General features: G+C 40.2%; 2 protein-coding genes across 2 annotated transcripts; both read right to left on the reverse strand.

Annotated features, from left to right (window-relative positions):
* Positions 1-1,264: 1,264 nt before the first annotated feature.
* Positions 1,265-8,025, reverse strand: LOC124283667 (hydroxyacid oxidase 1-like). The gene is made up of 8 exons (XM_046719657.1): positions 7,813-8,025; positions 6,952-7,103; positions 6,241-6,496; positions 5,481-5,656; positions 5,115-5,206; positions 3,447-3,605; positions 2,344-2,413; positions 1,265-1,560 (listed from the first exon to the last, which is right to left on the reverse strand). The coding sequence occupies exons 1-8, from the start codon at positions 7,956-7,958 to the stop codon at positions 1,493-1,495; spliced, it is 1,119 nt and encodes a 372-aa protein (XP_046575613.1). The 5' UTR covers positions 7,959-8,025; the 3' UTR covers positions 1,265-1,492.
* Positions 8,026-15,692: 7,667 nt separating this feature from the next.
* Positions 15,693-22,168, reverse strand: LOC124283669 (hydroxyacid oxidase 1-like). The gene is made up of 8 exons (XM_046719660.1): positions 21,999-22,168; positions 20,310-20,461; positions 19,772-20,027; positions 19,068-19,231; positions 18,593-18,684; positions 17,409-17,567; positions 17,092-17,161; positions 15,693-16,640 (listed from the first exon to the last, which is right to left on the reverse strand). Exons 1-8 carry the CDS (start codon positions 22,133-22,135, stop codon positions 16,573-16,575), a joined length of 1,098 nt encoding a protein of 365 aa, XP_046575616.1. The 5' UTR covers positions 22,136-22,168; the 3' UTR covers positions 15,693-16,572.
* Between the last annotated feature and the right edge of the window lie 1,406 nt (positions 22,169-23,574).

Below are 23,574 nucleotides of genomic sequence, written 5' to 3' on the forward strand. Positions count from 1 at the left end.
GTAAATTGCCCGTTCCGTATTCGGTCTGTGTGATCGACGGTAATATCAAGTTCACAGCTGGACTGGGCCTGTCTACTCAGAGTCTGTTATTAGATGAGCTGTGTGTGAGAGGTGTCCCAATAGTCTCGTCGTATGATCTGACACGCTCTCTGTATTCAGCGTGCCTGTCTAAGCATTGCCGTGAGGAGCAGAAGCCCCAGCGAGCCTAACCACCCGATCCCGTTAGTCGCCTCTTTCTTCAAGCATGGGTGCCTGAAGATCAAATCTAACCCGGATCTTCACGCCTTTTACAAGTTACTGAAGATCAGTTATCACCCGGATCTTCATGGGTCTGACTAAAACGAAACAAATAGGAAATGGTTACTTGATGACGAATGTGACACGGTTATCACGATTGTGTATTAGACTTTATGTCTGTTGTGTTTCAGGACTTTTTCAGTGTAGTATCGGGTTGGTAATGTATCAAATCCATTTTCAAGTGTATATTTGTTTGCCGGGCAGTTTACTTTCATTAATGACCCCAAAGAATACCCCGTGTAACTGATATACACATTATATATAGTTAAAGTACATAGCCTCCGTGGTGTAGTGGTTAGAGCGTCCGCCCGGAGAGCGGAAGGTCGCGGGTGGGGTTCGATCCCCGACCCCGTCATACCAAAAGACGTTAAAATATGGTACTTGTTGGTCCCTGTCTGGCGCTCGGGATTAATGGGTACAACAAGGACTGGTCGGCTCGGAGTCAGTATAATGTATCTGAGTGGGGTATTTATGCTTCACTGCGGCATGGTATCTCAGTGGGCTAGCACTATAAAACCAGCTTCAGTCTGGGCTAGTACAAGCAGCCGCACATACACATACACACGCATGCACGTCGTCATATGAGCGAAATATTCTCAAGCACGACGTTAAACCCAATTTCACCTCACCTCACCTCACATAGTTTATGAATCGATTTTTAGTAATTACGTAGAGGTAGTGAGATAGCCTAGTGGGTAAAGTATTCGCTAGTCACGCCGTAGAGGCGGGTTCGATTCCCCACAGGGTTACAACGTGTGAAGTAAATAATCGAGTCTGGACCAGACAATCCCGTGATGAACGTCAGGAGCATCGATCTACGCAATTGGGATACGATATTGATGACATGTGTTAAGCAAGTCAGCGAGCCTGTCCATGCGCTCGATCCCGACATTCGCCTCTTACGGCAAGCATGGGTTACTGAAGATCAATTCTAACCCGGATCTTCGCGGGTCTGCTAAAAGCGGCGTAAAACAATAATCCTGTATTTATTACATAAGTTCAGGTGGGTATGCATCCATGGACATTTCACCGTTCTATATTTGTTACAATATATATAGACACATCTCTGTGCAGTAGCCGAATAACCTCGAACAAACCGATGCCGCAAAATACGATTCACTTAATCACTGCAATCCTTTGTAGCAGGGGTGTTACAACTTCGCTTTGTCACATCTCTACCGATACCACTGTGAGATTAGAGCTTAGGAAGCAAGGACTCGTGTGTCACGTGACTTCTGTTCAGTTCTCCGAGGCTTGAGACACCTGAAAAGAGTTTCACAAGAATCACCAACTTGGCATATAGTCTTACCGCTAGGTAGTATTACGCTAAGCTTCGCCATATATCAATCATTCTCTCACCAGTCTGCAACGGGAACAAGTACGAAAATCAGGAGATCGCCCAAAGAAGCAATAACCCACATAGAAGAGAGTGAGTGAGTTATAATTTAACGTCACATTTGCAGTATTTCAGCCATATAGTGACGACCATTGAAGAAGAAAGTTCACAATATAAATATGTATCAAGCTGATGTGACGTTTTGAACCATTGCCTCTAAATGTATTTTATTAGTGGTGCATCTTAACATAAGTAGAATTAATGACAGCTGAATGTTTCTGAAAGAAAACAGAAATATTTAATTTAACATGATTGCAAAAAAAATATTTGATTCAGGTAAAATGCATATTTCTGGAAATAGGTTTTCAGTAGGTGTCTTGAGTTATCAGCGTCTTCAGTTTTCTTCTAAAGATTTCCTTTAAATAATTACCTGTCTTGAACTAAATTCTATACATGAAGCAAGCATCAAACAAACATACAGTGAATTTCTTTCAAGACAATAGAGGTTCTGTGAGAATGAATCTTGATTAGTACAGGCGATGCACTTAAAGAATATATGACCTTGGGATGACCTTGACCTTTTACATGAATGAAACATGTGACACGTTGATGAGTTAATGTATAATTCATCATACCTGATTGGAATTGAATAGAGATGACACATTTCAACATGTACAGCGTTAGTGACGAGAGACCATTCTGCAACCTACCAAGGAGCGCCATTGCGTTGTCCACTTCATCCTTTACCAACTGCAGCAGATTAACAACGCCCTCTGTGCCCTGTCAAGGGGAGAAAACTTGTGCAAGAAAATGTCTGTGGATGAAAAATGGCCTACAGCCTATGGTGTTCGTACTAATACCCCAACTACCACGGTGGTACATCTTTCGGTCAAATCACCCCTCATACGATCAAACACGAAATGTCCAGTCGAACCCGTGTGCGAAATACACTGTCATTATGCCGGAAGCCAGACGTTAAATCTCCAAAATCGTCATCATCATCATCATCATCATCATCATCGTAATCATCGGTGGCACCTGTTTACCCTTCTGACCCCTCCGGCTCAGAGTGTGAACACAGCGCCCCCTGCTTTTGTAATCAGACTCAAATTAAGAAACTGTGATTGCAATGTTTGACTGTACGTGTCAGAGCAACCGCTCGAGTCCGTCGCTGTTTATCCACTGGTGTTTCTCATTCTATATCTGCTATGGCTACATTATTGCAGTATGTAAGCATGCACTAACTACACTCATAACGTATTTCCAAAACTGACGCATGAGTCACCGAAGTCAGATGCCAGTCCATTTATTAACGTGCACTATGTGTACTTGTGTCTTTTCAGGTCAAAAAATGACTAGTCTTGCACGTGTATGTGAAAGATGCCACCGACGGGGCAGGATACGCTCACTTTTTTGTGTGAAAACCTGGTTTCATCACTGTTTGATGATGGAGCATAATTACATGTTTACGACACAGTGGGAAGTGCACACTGGATTCTGCATTTATAAGAGTTTTTAAAGGGTGGGGAATAGTTTTCGTCGTTTTTATGTTCCACAACATTTTAAACTGGGTTGTGCAAGCCTTGTGTTGTCAGGGTCTTTCCCGATATGATAAGCTTTATAAAGATCTTTCTTGATGGACTTTTACTCGAAAGAAGTGCATGCGTACATGTAAGCAACGATTTACGTCGTCATCTACGTCCATCCGATCCATTACGTCGTCTCTTACGACGACAATTTTCCCGCGGAAAAGGAAGCCTAATCACACTACAGCAACTACAACGATTCTCTGTTACAAACCACCACACTTCACCTTGTGGACGAGTCCCCATAATGCTGGCCTGCCGATGAACGCTGCCCTGGCGCCGATTGCTATAGCCTTGATGACGTCATATCCACTCCTGACGCCACCGTCCACGTACACCTCACAACGACCACCGACAGCGTCCACAACCTCAGCGAGAACATCTAACTGTTTGGAAGTAGAAAATATCTCACAAACGTTTGTAAGTTAAGCTTGAAATAACCAAATGAATTGCCTTTAATGCCGCTCTGAAAAAATGACAGTACTACCACGGCGTGTCCACGTTTTGTTGGAGAACCACATAAGCGAAACCTTAGAGCCAACGGATTCTGATACAACTAAGGGAGGCAACTTTTGAAATTCATGAAGTCATTATTCGTTTTTTTGTCATGAGAGCACAAAATACATATGCATACATATCGGCGAAAGTTGAAAACCAAACAATAGTCGGGGCCCCCAAAAATTACACACATGGATGTCCATGAATATATACAGAAAGTTTGTCCTGTGAACACCATCCACAATGTACAAATAATGATATTTTCACCACACAATATAGACTCTGATGTCATCATCCATCGAAAGACAAACGGTTATGGTATTTATATACAGTCGAGCACCGTTGTCTCGATATTCATGGGACCAAGAAAAAATATCGAGTTATCCGAACTTCGAGACATCCGACCTGGACATATTATCGCATATCACTATGAAAGAAAACAAAATGCTTCTCGGTATGTTTTGATTCGAAACTATAATCCGTAATCAGTAGTGTTTAGTCGTAACAGTGAGTACTTCCAAATTAAATCCTTCTTAATTAATCCTAATTAAATAACAAACAAATGTCACCTTCAACTCATTTAGCCCTAATTTACACTACCGCATCTGCTACATGGCTCTGTTCAGGCAAGTTTCCTGTCATCATGCCCTCAACCTCCCCGTTCATGTATATCAACGGATGTTTACAGATATAAGCACTGAGCACCTGTTACATACATGACAATACGACATTAATCTACCATGAAATCATTCCATCAGTACAATAGTCACACGTATTGACATGTTTGTTATGGCCCACTAAGTCTGCGTGTTATGAGTCGTAACGTTTTGGGTCATACCTATGGAATCCGAGAAGGGACATTGTCTCGTTGTCGCATTGTCGCCCTCTCAAAAACAAATAAAATGAGGCAAAATAAACCAAAACGCGACACGCGACATCGCGACAACGCGACATTTCGCTCATTTGTCGCATTGTCGCGATGTCGCGTTTTGGTTAACTTTGCCTCATTTGAGAGGGCGACAACGCGACAATGTCCCTTCCAGGATTCCATACATTGCACTATAGATAATCTGTTGCACTTGCCATTGTCATGAAATTAGAGACCATTCCTAAAAAGTTTACAATAACAAATGTGGAAGTTAAAAAGCAGAAACAAATAACATAATGTAAACGTGAAAGGAATTTGTAAAAATACATTTTTGTGGGTTCCGATCATTCAGGATTGAATAACTGACTCCTTGTTTTGTCTCTCAATCAACCAACTCACACACTTAACCATCGATCTAAGATGATCTCTACTCATTTGCATATTTCAAGCTGCATGGCAAAAATTATGGTCTTTATCGTCACCGTCTGTATCTTCTATGAGGAGAGCAATCTCCCTTGCACTGACTCACCGAGGCCGGTACACTGTCTAATTGTCGCCCGCCGTGATTTGACACCCAGATAGCCGCCACACCGTGAGATACTGCCTTCCTCGCATCTTCAGCTGAAGTTACAGATTGCTTTAGTTGGATATATAGCCTTTTTAAACAGTTACTGATGAAAGCATCAGCCTAAATGGACGTTAATACAGCAAGGTGTATCATTTCGTCGTTTGAGTATTATGATTATGATGACAAGAGCATGAAAATAATAATATCAATATTGATAGATATAGATACATGTATTTCGTTTACTTCAAGCGTTAACGTTATTAGGATACCTCTTTACAGAACAACCAAGGCCGGTTATTTCAACATAATAACTTAATGGCTGGTTACCATTTAAAACTCCCTTGACAATTACAGGCAATCGGGTGAAGTTTAGAAGCCATTTGACGTCATCCCACGTGATCGATGGATCCAACTGACTCCCAACAACTTCCAAATATGGCACATTGGCTGCATCAGTTCTCAAAGATTTGAATATGCCATCAGAAGCGTCGATGTTCGGCAATCTGAAGATAAACAACAACTATCTAGGATATACTAATCTGTATGTGTGGAATAGAACGGGGGTAAAAAGCACAAAGAGATAAAACATTGAATACATTTTCATCGTGTATCAATATGTACTCAACACTAGTCTAATTTCATATTAATCGTTTGATCTCTGCGTTCAGATCTCAGGACAGATTTATAGAAAGCCACGTAAAGTAAACTCTCAGCAAACTGAATCCTAATTAAAACTAAAAAAGGCATGGATTTGAAATCCAGTAGGATATAAGTTTGCTTAACCAAATTAAACTCGATTTGGGAATTTCAGTTTCTATAAATGAAAACCCGCACAGAGCACAAATGATCTTTCGATCGTACTTCCGTTTGACACCATGTTGCTCTGTACCGAAGGAATATTGGTTACAGAGGCCTAACACCATTCCTACTCAGTACTTCAATGGACACTTGTTTCGGTTTCAAAGGAAGACATTGATGGCCTTTAGTCAGACCCATCGATTCGAGATACAACCATCTCCAAGTCGCATAAAAAGTCCGGTACGACCTAAGACAAGAAAAGGTCAACAGATTATAAGAAAACTGAAACCTGAGGTGACCCGGAAGTGTAAATCCTCCCCTCATAGTAGACAGCCTCCTGCCGGCAAACGGCGCATCTACCGTCAAAACAAGGGCAGAGAACCCAGCCGCCTCAGCTCTCCGCACCAGCGTTTCCGTCAGGCGACGTTCCTTGAATATGTAGAGTTGGAACCACCTGACGCTGTTGGGAGCTCCGACTGCTATGTCTTCAATGCTAAATGTTGAGACGGTGGAGAGACCAAAGGGGAGCTGGAGTCGCTCACAGGCTGCAACAGTGTTGAGAGTAATACCACAGAGGAAAGTGGCAATCAAGAAAGTTAAATGAAAGTTGAAAGTATAATTTATTCAAAAACATCATTCTGTGTATATAGCATACGTCGATTCTGTAATCAGGCATCATATCTATCTCGAAACTGAGTGTTACGCCCTCTTGCCCAACACAACATGCATCGGACTACCTTTATCTGTGTCAAGCTGGTAGAATAGAGTGAGTTAGTTTAGTTTTACGCTGCACTCAGCAATATTCCAGCTACACGGCGTCGGTCTGTAAATAATCGAGTCTGGGCCACCGCCATATAGCTGGAATATTACTGAGGGCGGCGTTACACAACAAACAAACAAACAAACACATCCTCAGAAAATGGCATGCAGTTATACACAATATTGATGGTGCCACGCCAACTTGCCATCATTCGTATAACACTGCAGTGACTCCACCTACCTTTAGCTATTCCCATCTCCCCATCCAGATGGGCCATCCGGCACATGGACATTGGTGCCACGCCTACTGGACAGCTGACCGGGCTGCCCAGCACTGTAGTGGACATGTCCCTCTTGGATACATCCTTCAGCACGCGGGGACGAAACCGGTATCTGTACACACAACAGCATGAATGAGAGAGTGAGTGAATTTAGTTTTACGCCACTTTTAGCAATATTCCAGCAATATCACGGCGGAGGACACCAGAAATGGCTTCACACATTGTGCCCATGTGACACACTTTTAAGGAAGGACAGCAATATATGGGTGAACAACTTATTACAGTGGGGCAACGTTTGGGTGTTCTAACACCGTTGTCAAGCAAGTGGTCACTTAAACCTACACAGAAACCTCGCTCCAACTGTAACCCCAAGACGTTGTTCATCCAAATACTGTTATTCTTCCTTAATGCCCCAACTTGTAAATGCCTCGCAAAGGAATCACACCTTTAAGCTAACCATCAGTAAAGCATCACGGACAGGTCACCCTTTGTGTCCCAGTCGGACTTAATTCAGGGTATAGGTGCCGACTCCTTGTCCAACTGAAGTCAAGAGTAATTTGACAAATCTAGAAAGTATGCATTGTTCTGGGACACATTTTGTGTATTTATTATTACATATTTTCAAGAAGTCGCTTTATTTCTTGGACTAAATATTAGTCTAGGTATAAATGATATAGATATCAGACGTTTGCAATCCCAGTGAAAGCCACGAGAAGGAATATGGTGAACGTGGTATTAATCGTGACATGGTAGTATAACGGTAAACTGCAATCTATCTCGGATCACTCACTGCATGTCTCAAGCGTGTTGACGCACCATACCTCTTATACACCAGCGCGTTTTCCTTCAGTGTCTGCTCCGACGATGATCCCGCCTTAAAATAATCCTCAACCATAGCAGGGAGTTTGCCCTTGGCGTAATCCTCATAGTCCCCGACACAGAGTAAGGGGGTAGAAGACGCTGGCATGGTTCAGGAGTTCACGTCCAGGTAAGACTAATAAGCAGATATGTAGTCCAGGTGTTAAAACACAAGTGACATAGATTTAAAGCTATTTTTAAGTTCAAGGTTGCGTATATCTAATCAGTATGAGAGTATGTCAACAATGCGTTTAGAAAATGGCTGTTTATTTTCAAGACCGATGATTGTGTGGAGCAGAGTCACTGGTAAGTGTTATTACTTCAACACTATTGGGTGTATGTATATTTATACACATGTGTGTGTTCTCACAGTAAATCATAACTTTGTATGCTGTGATAGCGAACGAATTCTAATCGGTAATCGCCAGCCTTGATACATGGGCTGTCGTTTGGTTGATGCTTTCGTACGCGAGATTTTAGTGTGCCATATGAATTTTTAAAGGCACTATATCACACCAAACTTCCCCCCAAAATAAATAATGCTTTTCTCTCAATAATACTAACTATCAGCCTTCAGGGAAGCTACCATGTAATAATATTCCAAAACTATTTACGTTGTTAGATTACAATATTTAATTAAACAGTACGAATGAATTAATGCAACATTGCAGTTAAACGACTCTCGCGACCTCTACCGGCCGAACATTATTTCAAGCGAACCCCATAGGGTTATGTCCCTTGGAGGGCTAATTCAGGAATATCCTACACACAACTTGTGATTGAAACCAGTTTCGGCAAACACCGACAACACCGCGTGCGACAGTTTTCGATGTACGCAGCAATTACATTCCATCTATGGCAAGTGTTCTCTGTTTGGAAGCTGTTCGCCTCGGAGTTTCAATTACCGATTTCAGGCAAGTCGTAATAGGGCAGGAAACAAACCCATTTTTGGGGGGTGATTTGATCAAATTGAGAGGTATACATGATCTATATATCAAATTAAAGCTGAAGACCTATAGAATAATATAAGACATGATGTGGAAATATTCGCGTGGATACTTTCTGGTAAAACCGGATTTGGGGTCAAAAACACTAAAAATCATAATTTTCCAAATATCCTTATTAATTTTCAAACTATTGACCCCATTCAAACAAATTCACCATCAAATGAAAGGTTGCCCTCTGTACAATAGAAAAATAATAGTGATTGCAATATTTAGACATAAAATTTTCATTGCATGATTGAAAATTTGGGTAAAAAATGTAATTTTCGGTCCTCCTTTTTGTCAGGTATGATACAGTAGAAGAATAATAAATCTAATTGGTATAATTTCAAAATTACCTTTTAATCACTCATCACTATCATCATTACAGGTAAAGATACATTAATATCTCTAAAATAGAACATTGTTAAAGATACTGAAATATAAGTGTAATGTGTTAGGAACCAACAATCCTTCAAACTAGATTCACTTGCTGTTCTTTTTGTAAAGCAATAGTATGTCTTGTGTTAAAGGTTATTGTAATAACTAACAACTTGGAAAAGGAATATGATTATTACACAGGTCATTCTTCATTGTCACTGGTTATCTTCACCAAGATCATTCATGGTGTTAGTGCAATCCTGTCCACGCTTGCAAGGACACAGTTCAATACAGATTGCTCTGTCTACAAATGCACCACACCGAGGAGCATGGGGACTTGCAGCAGGTGCAAACAAGGCAGTCAAGAACTTCCGAAGCAGTTTGATGTTCAAACAATGTGGGGTTGAGCAATCCATTCACCCTAGTCCAGGCAAAATCTTCAAGGTTACCAAACTCTGGTTTACCACAATGAGAACTTGTCCAGATGCTAGTTTGCGGCATCACACGCTTAACGTGCTGTCGAAAGCTGTCTTCGCATGAGGGAAGTTTGGCAAGCTCAATGTCTGTTGAAATCTCATGTCATTAAAATGAATGAGGTGGTTTAACCTTCTTCCTGGGGTCATACAAGGCTGACGTTAGATTGCCTGCAGACCTCCACTGCTGCATCAAGGTTTCCTGAAGATAAGACTTGATGACTTGAAAACAGATCTTTATCTTTCATCTTTGTCTTTGTCTTCTTGCCAACATGAAAATAATGCTGATGACGTATCTCAGCCAGTAAAGGCATGGATTCCTGGCAAAGCAAATGACATTGATGATCCAAGAAGATGGCAGATGTTATGGACATGATTGAACCGGTGCTTGTCCGTGACTTCAGAAGACACTCCAGTTTTCATGGACATGCTCCATTTGTGGACAATAGCAGATATATAGTATGAGAACATCTGTATCAGGGGACTTGATGATGATACTTCCTTCAAATGCCTCTCTTCAAACTCACCATTGCAGTACATGGCGTTGAAGAGCATGCATGTATCAACTTCTTCTTGAGAACATTCAAGTGCATCAATGCAAGCATCACCAGTGGGAGGGATCAACTTGGTCACCATTCCATCTTCATATCTTCCTGAGAGATACAATCCTCCTTGTTGTTCTGTTGACATTGTAGCAACTTGGACTTTGGTACACAAAACGTTGTTAACTGTGACATGTTCTCAGATACACCAAGAAACTTGTTCCACTGTGGAACCTGTCTGCCTGATGACACTTGATACTTCTTGCCGGTGTTGAGGTCAGCCCTTCGTGAACGTTCTGCAGACTTAGTGGAGTTGCGATTGTCATACTGGTCGAACATATCTATGACAGTATCAGCCCTTGTGAAACACTGCTTCATATTTTGCATATAACTGTCAGCAACACTATCCAACGCGGAGGGAATGGCAGGTTTCATACTTATCAATATTGCCATTGTATCGCGAATGTGGACAGTGTCTTTTCGTCAAAGTCTGGTAAAGTGTCAATATTCTGTACAATTTCTTCTAATTTGTCTGTCAAATCGGCATTGGATGTCTTCCTCCTTGATCCATCTTCATTGAAAAGTAATGTAGGAACTGATCCTATGGGATGTGCGAGAACCTTAGCCATTGTGACATCATCACGACAATCTGTCAGACATAATGGTCTTCTAAAGACCATTTCTGCGTGCAAATGCACAAGTGGAACAGTCCCATCTTCACTAAGAAACATCTATGATGAAGCAAATCCTGACCACAAAGATCATTTCCAAACAACTGCACAAGTCTGGTAAAAACATCGTCTTGGCTCAATTGGGCAGTGATTGTAATTCTCCAGGTGATAAATTTGTTCGAGCACTAATTATGATGCAGTACTCGGCAGATGAATGTTTACTCTTTTGGACTTGGCCCCTTTAAGTCAATTTCTATTTGAAGTTAACCTGAAATAAGGAAAGTTTCATCATTAAATCTTCTTACATTTATTAACAGTAGAACATATTTCATAAAGAGAGTGGGTGGTGGGGTAGTACAGTGGTTAAGACGTTCGCTCATCACGCTGAAGACATTGGTTTGATTCCCCACATGGGTACAATGTGTGAAGTCCATTTCAGGTGTCCCCCGCTGTGATAGTGCTGAAATGTTGCTAAAAGCGGTGCAAAACTAAACTCACTCATAAAGAGAATTCCTTTCTTAAACATGAAATGTCATTATGATTTGGGTTAAGAGCAACATTTAAAGTAAATACGTCTTACAAATAAAGGTAGGATTTTATCAATAAATAAGTCAATGTAGGTGTAACTTCTGTGATACTATATATAGAGATATATATATCTAAAAGGCTCATGAGAGAGTGATCTTTTTTGGACTTGTCCAAACTGCACTGGCTTTGGCTCCATTGCCTAAGTTTTTCAGAAATATACCTGAATGAAAAAAAATTAAACTTGAAATCTTCAAAGATTTAAAATATATCATTGTTTCAGGGAGGAAATCATTTCATGAAAAGAAATGCCCTTCTTAAACAAAAAATTTCATTTTGACACAACAAAATAAGGGCTTTTTGTTATGTTTAATATTCATTATAAAAACAAGTTAGGATCTCATCCCTGAATATATGTGACTGTATGCGAAACTACTGTGAAATACATACATACCTAAAAGGTACGTGAAAGTGTTCAATTTTGGACTTGACCTATCTTGACAGAATTGGGCACTTATGTATCTGTATAAGTTTAAATTTAATCATTAAATTTGTTTACATTCGTAATGTATCAATAAAAACAAGAGAAAAACTATTTCAAAAAGGGAAATGTCTTTTTAAAAAATACAAGCTTTCATTATAATGCTACATGAAAATGATAGCAATTTTTTTTTAAATATGTACATTGTATTTTAAAAAATCAAGATATTATTAATAAATAAAAGAATGTATGTGAAACTATTAAAGGTAAAAGTTTAACAAATAAAGTAATCTAATGCACAGTTTTAAGAAAAACCTTTGCAATCAATTTTCTTGTTATATTTTACCAAAAAAATTCAAATATAAATTAAAAGGTATTTTAGTGAAAATAATTTTGGACAGCATGCACATATTGAATTATATCTATGTTTATAAATATAATTCAATCTAATAAATATTTTTTGAAGAAATTGTCCTGTCAAATTATAAGGTAGTGTTTATATTTTGGTAGAAAAAAAAATACATTTATGTTTGGGGAAATTATATACGTTAAGAAAGAAATTATTTCATTTCTACATTTTTATAATCAACATATCTTCTTTAAAAATCACTTCAAAACATATTTATTGCTAAAATTGGTGTGTGTTTTTAGTTGAGGATCACAATCGGGTAATATTAAGTTGTAGGGAAATATTGCTTACACTGACAATGCATTTTATACAGGGTGGCCCTCTCAGGGTTTCAGAATGTTATCTGTACATTTTTTCAAAACTTCTTTGAAAAGAATCATCAAAAACCTAATAAAATCATAATTTTATAATATCTGAAATATAATTGGACCAATAATAGAAAGATCAAGCATAAGATTCTCTGAATAGGATTTGATGAATATCTTCATCCTTAAAATGGCCTCTCAAGGAGTTTCATCAGTTAAAACTTTAGAGTTAGTTATCTTGAAATCTTTCAATGAAACAGTTGACTTTAAACATGTAAAATGCCATGAAAATACCTTAGGATATCAGGTACAATAACAAATTACCTATTTGAAATGCATTTCAAAATGTTATCATCAAACAAGATTAGTGCATAACTAACCCACTGGTAATCTTCTGTAATTTCTATCATTGAAACATAAGGTTCTGTGGAAATGTACACAATTAGAAAACAACTTACCTCAATAATGATATTGAAGAAATCTGAAGACTTGTCAATGCTTCGAATGAAAATCTTTGGAAAAAGATTTAACAAGCTGTCAAGTTCCAAATGTCAACACTGCTAGGACAGCAACTTAGTGGTCTCAGCAGACTGCAGGAAGTACTGGTAGTACTGTTTTCTTGATGACTCATTTTACGGCAGAGTTTCTCTACAGACTTTATTGGTGTGACATAAAAACGTTTTTATAAGAAAATGTCCACATAAATTTCACATCATTTTTTTTCTTAATGCTCAGATCACAAGCTTTCATTTCATGTATAGATTGTGTATACCTCTCTCAGATATCAAAAACAAATGGTTTTTGAAGGAATATCAGGTTTGTGTCCTGCCCTATAAGGGATGATAAGTATTTTATTGCATCAATAGGAAGCTAAAGTGAGTGCATATGCCCCAATATATATATAATACAGGCCAACATATTGTCGAAAATGTGTGACATTGTGCCTTTAAGTATCGATAGGAATAAAAACTATTTATACCGATGGGAATAAATCATTATTCAGTCATCCTAAGGTCAGAATATTAACAGATGCCCCATTAAAGTATGCGGCTATTTCTTGGCTTTGATGCATAAAAAATAACACTCGCTGGATTTATGCATCCAGTAAGCTTAAATGTACATACTGAGTCACGAGGGATGTACATCAATACATGTATTCGTTGCACTAAACCAACGACATGAAATATAGGTTGCATGTAATTAACATAGATACAATAACTACATCTTACAGTTCAGTACACTGCACCATTTCATTACGTTACAGGGTCCTCACTTTTCTTGTAAAGACACTTGACACTGTATCAACATTTTAGATGCAGTTTCATACAATCGGACGTTCCCAAGTATATTTCCTTTACGGGAGCTTAGTGGATAACTTATAGTACTGATCGTGGAATGCTTGGAAATTGGAGAACTTGTTTGATATACAATGTATAGTTCTTGCTTTTGTGGAATTCGAGCATCCTCGATAATCTCCAGGGTATACGTTACCATAACTCTCGACTATACCCTGGATGCATCCACGGCTTGGGGCGATGATTTTATTACCTCCCTTGGCTGATTCCGCATTCTCACAGTAGCCAATCAGCTGAGCCGCCGTTACAAACGAGCTTGCCAGTGTCAACAAAGCTAGCGGTCGTAGTCGCGATGGTTTGTTCGCAGTGCCACTCAGATTTTTGGGGAAATAATAAAGACAAATTCACAGATCTGAAACTTTCGAAAAATATATGAAAGAACTCCTACTTCTTTCAGAGTACCTCTGCATCGATTGTGTTGCCAAGTTTAAACGGTTGGATCATTTAAGAAGCGAAAGTGAGTTGTGATTGGTACGCTCAACTTCCCAGCGTAGGCACCTAATTGGATAAAAAGCCAGCCAAGGGAGGTAATAAAATCATCGCCCCAAGCCGTGGATGCATCCAGAGTATAGTGGAGAGTGATCGTAACGTATACCCTGGAGATTATCGAGGATTGAATTCGAGATAACATTTCAGCCTTACCAATGTTATCAGTACATCCCCAAAACCCGCGAACATCCAGGTTAGAAGTGGTCTTCAGTAACCCATGCTCGTCGGAAGAGGCAACGAACGAGATCGGGTGGTCAGGATCACTGACTTAGTTGACACATGTAATCGTATCCCCAACTGCGTAAATCGACGATAATACTCACTGGATTATGCGGTCCAGACTCGAATATTTACAGACCGTAGTCATATCGGTGGAATATCGCCGAGTGCGGCGTTAAACAACAATCAAACATCGCATCCCACACATGGAACAGGAGGCTGAATTGCTTTTATGTTCATAAAATAAAAGGTACTTATGAACATAAAATACAACATTTGGTACAACACATTTAACTCGATGAATTTCATTTTCCCGTCCTATCTGAACTCCTTTCGGTCTGTAGGTACTTATTTGTAATATATTGTGATATGTATTGCAAGAAGTTTGTTTTAACAAAAAACTACTTTGTGTTAAGGCTTGATTTATAAAGCAAAATCACTATGGTGATTAAGCTTTAATAAAAACTTTTAATTATGACAGATAAAATTTGTAAATAATATTTAGCACAAAATGAAAACAGGAAATATCCGAAGATTTCCGAGTGTTACGAAGTTTTCCGAATGCATGTCAAAATACCGGTTTTCGATCAGCGTATCGCAATACGTATCGTTTTCATGTCTGAACCGGTAAATACCGGTAAACCGGTTATATTGCGCAACCCTAATTTGTACCCATACGGAGAGCTGATACAAGATAGTGGCTTGTTCATGTCGTCTTCCCAGTCTACGAGAGATAACACTTGACAACAAGGACAAGGTCTGGTCGGCTCGGAGTCAGTATAATACCACCTGAGTGGGGTATTCATGCTTCACTGCGGCATGGTATCTCAGTGGGCTAGCACTATAAAACCAGCTTAAGTCTGGGCTAGTACAAGCAGCCACACATACACATACACACGCATGCACGTCGTCATATGAGCGAAATATTCTCAAGTACGACGTTAAACCCGATATCACCTCACCTCCTTTGGCTTCGATACATCCAACTATGTAAAACATAATTACTCAGATTATTGCACAAATAGTTTATTTTTTGTTCATGGAGTGTAACCGGAAACATAAATGCAGGAGTATGTAGATAAAATATACATTGAATAATCTACTCATTGAATAATACTCTAAATATAATATAATCAGAATGTGCTATGACGTCAACTATTATTATAGGATAGGATATTTTATATAGCGCACATATCCAGGCAACTAGTGCATGCTCAAGGCGCTGGCATTTTTCCCCTCGATCATTGGTTGACAATCTCAACGGCACATCTTAGTATCAATCTCAACTCCTGGGGAGTATGCAACTCTTGCAGCCACCAGGCGCACCGAGTTATTGTGGCTTTCTCATCCTAACGAGTATACCTCAGGAATAATCCTTGATCATTAAATCAAAAATCTATACGTTTTAAACAGCATCTGCAATCATATGGTATATTGAGGAAATATCTGTTAATCATTACACAAATGAATCAAACGAGTTGACAATTCTTTCACGTCTGCTAATTTGCCCTGAGTTGCTTCCCAATGATCATGAGAAGGGTACGAGTCGCTCTTCGGCATGGCCCGGAATAACACGAGATGGTCACAATGCTGCCTCCATGGAGGTTCACTTATCTCTCGACTGTAAACCTCACATCACGAAATCCCAGAGAAGTACCATGACGAGGACATCTTATAATACGTTGCCATTACGTCTTATTATTACGAAGTATGCACAGTCATGCATTGTACTTGAAATCCTGTGGAGAAGTATTCGAGGTGGTGAAATTTTGCAGTTTCACCGCATCGCTAAAAGAGCGCGCGCGCAGAATACAATGCTCCCCGCATGCACACACGCACACACGCACACACCCACGCACGCACGCACGCACACTCGAGCGCTGATACAGATCACAGCCTTGGAAGGAAGGACTTGTGTATCACGTGATTTCGATTCACTTCGCTCAGGGTAGTTACGCCTGAAAGGAGATAAATAAATATTTTAGGTGCCTTTAAAACATTGCATATTGTGTGTCTTTTTTGTTGGTTTGCATGAAGTTGCACACTGCCATATCTCAGCTATAAATATCTGGGTCCTGAACAAGACAATCCAGTGATTGACAGCATGAACATCAATACACGCAATTAGGATACGATGACATATCAGACTAGCCATATTGCCTGACAAACACGATAAATCAAATCGCTTCTTTCGAATCATATAGATTACTAGGGACCGACTCGATCCAGACGTCCAAAAGGATCCAGTGCACATGTAAAGTCCCGTGCAGCAGTTAATGTACACTTGAACAACTGCATGACTTGAAACACAAATATTAAATCATATCTATATTATTAAATTACGGACTTGACTTCAAATAGTGGGTAACAGGCTTATGCAATCTGAAAAGAGATCAGTCGACAACGTACCCAGGAGCGCCATGGCGTTGTCCACTTCATCCTTTACCAGCTGCAGGAGATTAACAACGCCCTCTGTACCCTGTAAGGGGAGATAACTTGTGTAACACAATGTCCTTGTATGGTGTTGAAACACAGCCTACTTATAACCAAGTTAACCGAAATATTCCAGCTATTTGTACTTTACATGTAAGTACAATTGCAGCAGAAAGATTCCATAGTTAATACCGATGTCTATGTCAGTAAATTATCAAAACCTAATTACGAGAACGTGGGTTAACGTACATGTCCCAACAGAGGCGCCTCTACAACAAACCACATCACTTTACCTTGTGCACCAGACCCCACAATGCTGGTCTGCCAATAAACACAGCCCTGGCGCCAATTGCCACCGCCTTGATGACGTCAAATCCGCTCCTGACGCCGCCGTCCAAGTACACTTCACAACGACCACCGACAGCGTCCACGACCTCCGCGAGAACGTCTAACTGTTGATGGGTAAATGATGCTTTACGCATTATTGGGATGAAGATACACACAAAGCACACTAGATGAAGATGAGAGGAGGTACAACTGGAGGAGTGAGTGAGTTTAGTTTTACGCCGCTTTTTGCAATATTCCAGCAATATCACGATTGGGGACACCAGAAATGGGTTTCACACATTGAACCCATGTGGGGAATCTCACCCGGGTCTTCCGCGTGACGAGCGAACGCTTTAACCACAAGGCTACCCCACCGCCCCTAAAACTGGAGGATATATATACATAATATACGCAAATAGCAATTTCAGTTCAAATTAGTGCTTATTTAGATGATTAGAGAAGGGCTCACGACTCGTTTGCCACATATGGGAAAGAAAAAACCGAAATATTAATTGTGGTCTTTTGGGTTGCTTAAAACTATGCAACCATACATTTCTCTTTATTCACTTTTTGCCAAATTCATTTGCATGATTCACCAACATAGAATGGAACGGTAAAATCTTCTTATACTGGAAAGAGATGTTCCGTTTCGCAGCGATGCATAAACGTTCAGTAGAGTGATGTTTGCACTGCGCTTGTCAAGCTTTACAAACTCCTCATTTGGACTGCATGACCGAAATTTTGCAGTTGAATTGAAAGAACAATCATCTATGTGCATCCTAATTACAGTAACACAGTACGAAAAAGAGTGTGCATGCAACATAACGGCATTATGGATCCTTTGTGGTAACTATATAATTATTCAAATGCATAGAAATTCAAACAATGGCGGAAATGGTCTACTGCTTAGTCGGAATAATTAATTATCAGTGTTGACATCATGAGTTGACAGAATAGGTAAAAGAAAATTAATATAATATATTATATTAATCAAATATATACAGAATATCAATTCTAACACTGCATGGGTCGTGGAAAGGTCAACAATTCTTCTAACACGCGTTCGTTTGAAGCATCATCCATCAATATGAGCCTCCACGCTGAACCGGAAATAGGTTCTATGATGAGAGTAGTCTCCCCTTCCACTCACCGAGGCCGGTACACCGTCTAACTGTCGCCCGCCGTGATTCGACACCCAGATAGCCGACACACCGTGAGATACCGCCTCCCTCGCGTCTTCAGCTGAAAGAGTCATCCCACAGATCGGATGTTAAAGCATCCATATCCTCTCGTTCCCGTTAATAAACTCCCCAGTGGTCTATCGATAGTCAAGGATATTTTTGAAGATGAGTGAGTAAGTGAGCTGGGTTTTACGCCGCTTTTAGCAATATACCAGCAATATCATGGCGGGGGGCACCAGAAATGGGCTTCACACAATGTACCCATGTGGGAAATCGAACCCGGGTCTTCGGCGTGACAAGCGAACGCTTTGACCACTAGACTACACTACCGCCCCTTTGAAAGACGAAGGCTGTAATCAGTATTATTTCGTTTTACAACAGATCTGTTTTCTTTCAAAACACTTTTGTGGTTTTAGAAACACTTCACAGTACATGTATACTGACCAGTATGAATACCCTTCACAATAAGGGGCAATCGAGTGAAGTTCTGCAGCCATCTCACGTCATCCCACGTCACCGACGGGTCCAGCTGCTTTGCAACAAATTCCATATAGGGCATATTGGCAACATCAGTTGTCAGAGATTTCGAAGCGTCGATGTTCGGTAACCTGAAAAAGCATACATCAGCCAGCCTTACCACCCTTGACTTCATAATAAGTCCAATTAACATGAAGAGTACGAAAAGGGATTAAACAACTGAATGTGAAAACAATTTTTTTAGTATAAATATTGAGTTGTCCATAGCATGAGGCAAAAGAAGTATATTCAGCTTACTCTCTGTGGGCGGTGGGATAGCCTAGTGGTTAAAACTTTCGCTCGTCACGCCGAAGATCTGGGTTCGATTCAGCACATGGGTACATTGTGTGAAGCCCATTTCTGGTGTCCCCCGCCGCAATATTGCTGGAATATTGCTAAAAGCGGCGTAATACCATACTTGCTAACTCACTTTACTCTCTGTAACAGTTTCTTTGCGACCGACCATCTGATATTCTGGGAGGGTGATGTGGTGATGGGTATTTGGGAGGTGAGGGAAGAGGACTGAGAAGGAATGGTTGAGCCTTACATAAAACGTTTGCCACATTGAAAAATGTTTCGGAAAATACATATCTTCGGCCATGGGGTTACAGGGGACATGGAAAAATTATAACCTGATATGACCCGGTACTGTGAATCCTTCTCTCGCTGTAGCTAGCCGTCTGCCGCCGACCGGCGCGTCTACCGTCAGAACAAGGGCAGAGAACCCAGCCGCCTCTGCTCTCTGCACCAGAGTTTCTGTCAGGCGACGCTCCTTGAATATGTACAGTTGGAACCACCTGACGCTGTTGGGAGCTCCGGTTCCAATTTCCTCGATCCCGACGGTTGAGAGGGTGGAGAGGCCAAAGGGGACCCTGTGTCGCTCACATGCTGAAACAGTGACTCGGTTATCAGTGTAAAGCTGGTAGAATAGAGTGAGTGAATTTTTAAAAAAGTACTTAGTTTAAATATTCCAGCTATATGACGTCGGTCTGTAAATAATCGAGTCTGGACCACCGCCATATAGCTGGAATATTACTGAGTGCGGCGTTACACAACAAACAAACAAACAAACAAACACATCCTCAGAAAAATGCATGCAGTTAAACACAATATTGATGGTGCCACGCCAACTTGCCATCATTCGTATAACACTGCAGTGGCTCCACCTACCTTTAGCTATTCCCATCTCCCCATCCAGATGGGCCATCCGGCACATGGACATTGGTGCCACGCCTACTGGACAGCTGACCGGGCTGCCCAGCACTGTAGTGGACATGTCCCTCTTGGATACATCCTTCAGCACGCGGGGACGAAACCGGTATCTGTACACACAACAGTAAAGTTATGATGATTTTATAACAAAAAAATAATAAGTCTATTTATATTGCGCGACACTCAGTGCATTATTACCCCGGATAACCCGAGCTGCCTGTGAGGCGCTAGACTAATGCTTAGTCTCTGAATATATATAATTTTGATAGTAACAAACAAGCCCATTTAAATTGAAAAGGAGCTCCAGGGAGACCAGAGATCCTGAACCTGAGGAAATCTAGACTTGCTTTATTTAGGGCTTTAGCACTGCAGAGAGAGCTTGGCAGTAGGGAAATTAATGTGGTTCAGGGACTGTGGGACAGACTAGTGAGGCGCTAGAAGGTTATTGTCACATGACTCATCCCACCGAGAACCCTTTTTCTGCTGGATGAACAGGCAATTTTGAACAAACTCACTTGCCTGAGGTGAGACAACATGTATCGTTGTGTGGGGCAGGACTAGAAACTCTCAGCAGTCAATCTGCCAAACATATATTGATAGATTTCAACTTTCGGTAAATATGTAATAAATTATTACTGCAATATCAAGCTATTTGCTTGATAACCGAATAAGGATCTCAACCGAAACGTTGCCATACAGAGATTAAAGAAGTAGCAATCCATACAATTGCTATTTCTAAAGACGCTTTTCAAACAACAAAGCGGCAAGATCAGTCACGTGGTGAACGTGTGCTCACTGGAGCGAATAACCCGAATAGCGCCCAATGAGCTCGGATATCATCGGCAATTGTTTACAACAACGCCATAAAAAACATCGCCGGGTCCCTTTAAGGTGGCTTGAGCACTTCCATGTTTCTCGTCACAAACCGAACCTGAAACTGTTCTTCGCCATGTTTGTATTCCTTTTAAATTTATTGAACCCGCCCCGACTGTGGATAGTAATGCAGGGCCACAATTAACATACCCTATACGTTACAGTATACATGGTGTACAGTTATGAATAAATTTCAGGTTGGAAGAGGATGTGGAATTGAAACAAAACCACACCTTACTGGGGAGTATAAACAGAATGTCGATTACCTTTTATAGAGAACATTTGTAACATTACATATATGTTTGTAAGTCTGTCTGGGACGAAGTGTTGCCTTCGACCGCTTTCAACACAGCGCCATCTTAGTTTAGGTGTTTGTGTGTGTGTATTTCATTAGCTTACGTAATAAATACCACATAATTTATCTTTTTCGATTAAAATATACTCATGCGAATAATGGTTGTCACCACCCTCCCCACCTCAACCCTACACCCACCTCACACACCCAACCCACACCCCCTCTCCAATTAAAAAAATTGAAGGGGGTGACAACCATTATTGGCATGAGTATATGTGGAATATTTGAGGTGTTAAATTTGAATGAAACATTTTAGCAATGTTTATTTCGTAATTGAATGATAAAAGACTTCGGATAGTTTGAGTTTCGTCTACAGATTTTATGGACGGTTCTCTCACAATGTGGACACTGTTACCGCTGAACGTTACAGCATCACACCGTCTGATAACAGGTGATCCCACCTTGGACCAGCGTCTCACCTTGAATAAGCTGACACATTGTCCTTGAGTGTTTGTTCCAGGTGACACCCAGAGTTGAAATACGCCTCCACGGGACCAAGCCTCCCCCTCGCGTACTCCTCGTAATCTAACACACTCAGCAAACGCGTCTCTTCCATTGCAACAGTGACATGCGCAGATGAGGAGAGCGACTGCGTGGTGGTAGAGCGCCTGTACCGTTCTGACTAAACAGAGAGAGAATTGCCGAGCGTTCAGTTTATGATCAAACAATTTAGAACAACCAAATATTTACTACACGATAGTATTGATTCGTATAAATTAACTGTTTATTAACATTTTTTTGCATCAAGAGACAATTGGAAGTTGTTTGTGGGACTCGCCGCATACATATGGCAACAGCTGTGTTAATCCAGGCATGCTGACTTGTACTGAAAATGCTTATCATGTTTTCAAGCATCAAGCAAGGCGCGCGTGTTTTTGGTGCTCACGTCCATTTTGAAAAAAACAAAACAACAGATAATAAGATTCAAATCTTAATTGCCCACATAATCAACTTAATTTGGGTTGTTGCTTTTGTGTGTGTGTGGCAATTTTACCAATAGTAATCGTATAGTTTAAATATATTTATGTCGCGGTTGGTATAGAGGATGAATACCATTTTCTTTTGGGTCGAAGATCACGTACACAATAAGAACACATTATATCAATGTCACAACAATTTCTATACATCATTTTGTTGCCCTAATGCATAGGCGGATCCAGAGGGTGTGTGTGTGCAGGGGTACGCACCCCCACCCCTTTTCTCCTGAAAGTTTATTATGAAGTGTGCGCCCCCCATTTCTCAAGAGTATGCACCCCCTCTCCCTTTCTAACAAGCTGTATCCGCCCCTGCAATGTCAACTGAGAATGAAAGCAACATTCAATGTTTCGATGTATACTACTCACACTTTGCTAAGGATCACAAAATCCCAACTTTACTCAAACATAGTTTTATAATTTGAAATTGTCTCCATTTAAAGCTAGATAAATAATGATATGGTAACCCCTCTTTAGGCAAACAGCCACTTTAATCTAACCTTATGCACTTGATACATGAGTAACCATAAAAATTGTTTTCATGGCACCAATCAACCATTTTGCAAATCATGGAACGAGTCATTGACGAATAAACAACACCTGTCACTAGCAGGTATGGGATCCACCAGATGCAGTGACATACTGAAACCTTGGATCCACGCTTACAATAAGCTTAGATATTTAAACCAAATCAGAACCCACATCATAGTTTTCTGTTTTATCAATGATTTGATCCTTAGCAAAGTGTGAATAGAATATTTACAGTATGCCATGAATTTGAGAAGTTCTATATGATTACCACACACATGATTCATTGTATCAATATATTACCACACACATGATTCATTGTATCAATATATTACCACACACATGATTCATTGTATCAATATATTACCACACACATGATTCATTGTATCCATATATTACCACACACATGATTCATTGTATCAATATATTACCACACACATGATTCATTGTATCAATATATTACCACACACATGATTCATTGTATCAATATATT

The sequence above is a fragment of the Haliotis rubra genome, unplaced genomic scaffold (assembly GCF_003918875.1).
Source record: "Haliotis rubra isolate DU_JTF1 unplaced genomic scaffold, ASM391887v1 Scf32, whole genome shotgun sequence".
NCBI lineage: Eukaryota > Metazoa > Mollusca > Gastropoda > Lepetellida > Haliotidae > Haliotis > Haliotis rubra.

What these genes read in the sequence shown, in the direction of transcription:
- LOC124283669 (XM_046719660.1), bottom strand. Translation starts at nt 22,135, where the DNA reads ATGGAAGAGACGCGTTTGCTGAGTGTGTTAGATTACGAGGAGTACGCG. An exon ending in ACAGTACCGGGTCATATCAG is followed by an intron (nt 19,232 to 19,771) that starts GTTATAATTTTT and finishes ATGCTTTTTCAG; the next exon opens with GTTACCGAACATCGACGCTT. An exon ending in CAACGCCATGGCGCTCCTGG is followed by an intron (nt 16,641 to 17,091) that starts GTACGTTGTCGA and finishes ATCTCCTTTCAG; the next exon opens with GCGTAACTACCCTGAGCGAA.
- LOC124283667 (XM_046719657.1), bottom strand. Translation starts at nt 7,958, where the DNA reads ATGCCAGCGTCTTCTACCCCCTTACTCTGTGTCGGGGACTATGAGGAT. An exon ending in ACACTTCCGGGTCACCTCAG is followed by an intron (nt 5,657 to 6,240) that starts GTTTCAGTTTTC and finishes GTTTATCTTCAG; the next exon opens with ATTGCCGAACATCGACGCTT. An exon ending in TGTCAAGGGAGTTTTAAATG is followed by an intron (nt 5,207 to 5,480) that starts GTAACCAGCCAT and finishes CTGTAACTTCAG; the next exon opens with CTGAAGATGCGAGGAAGGCA.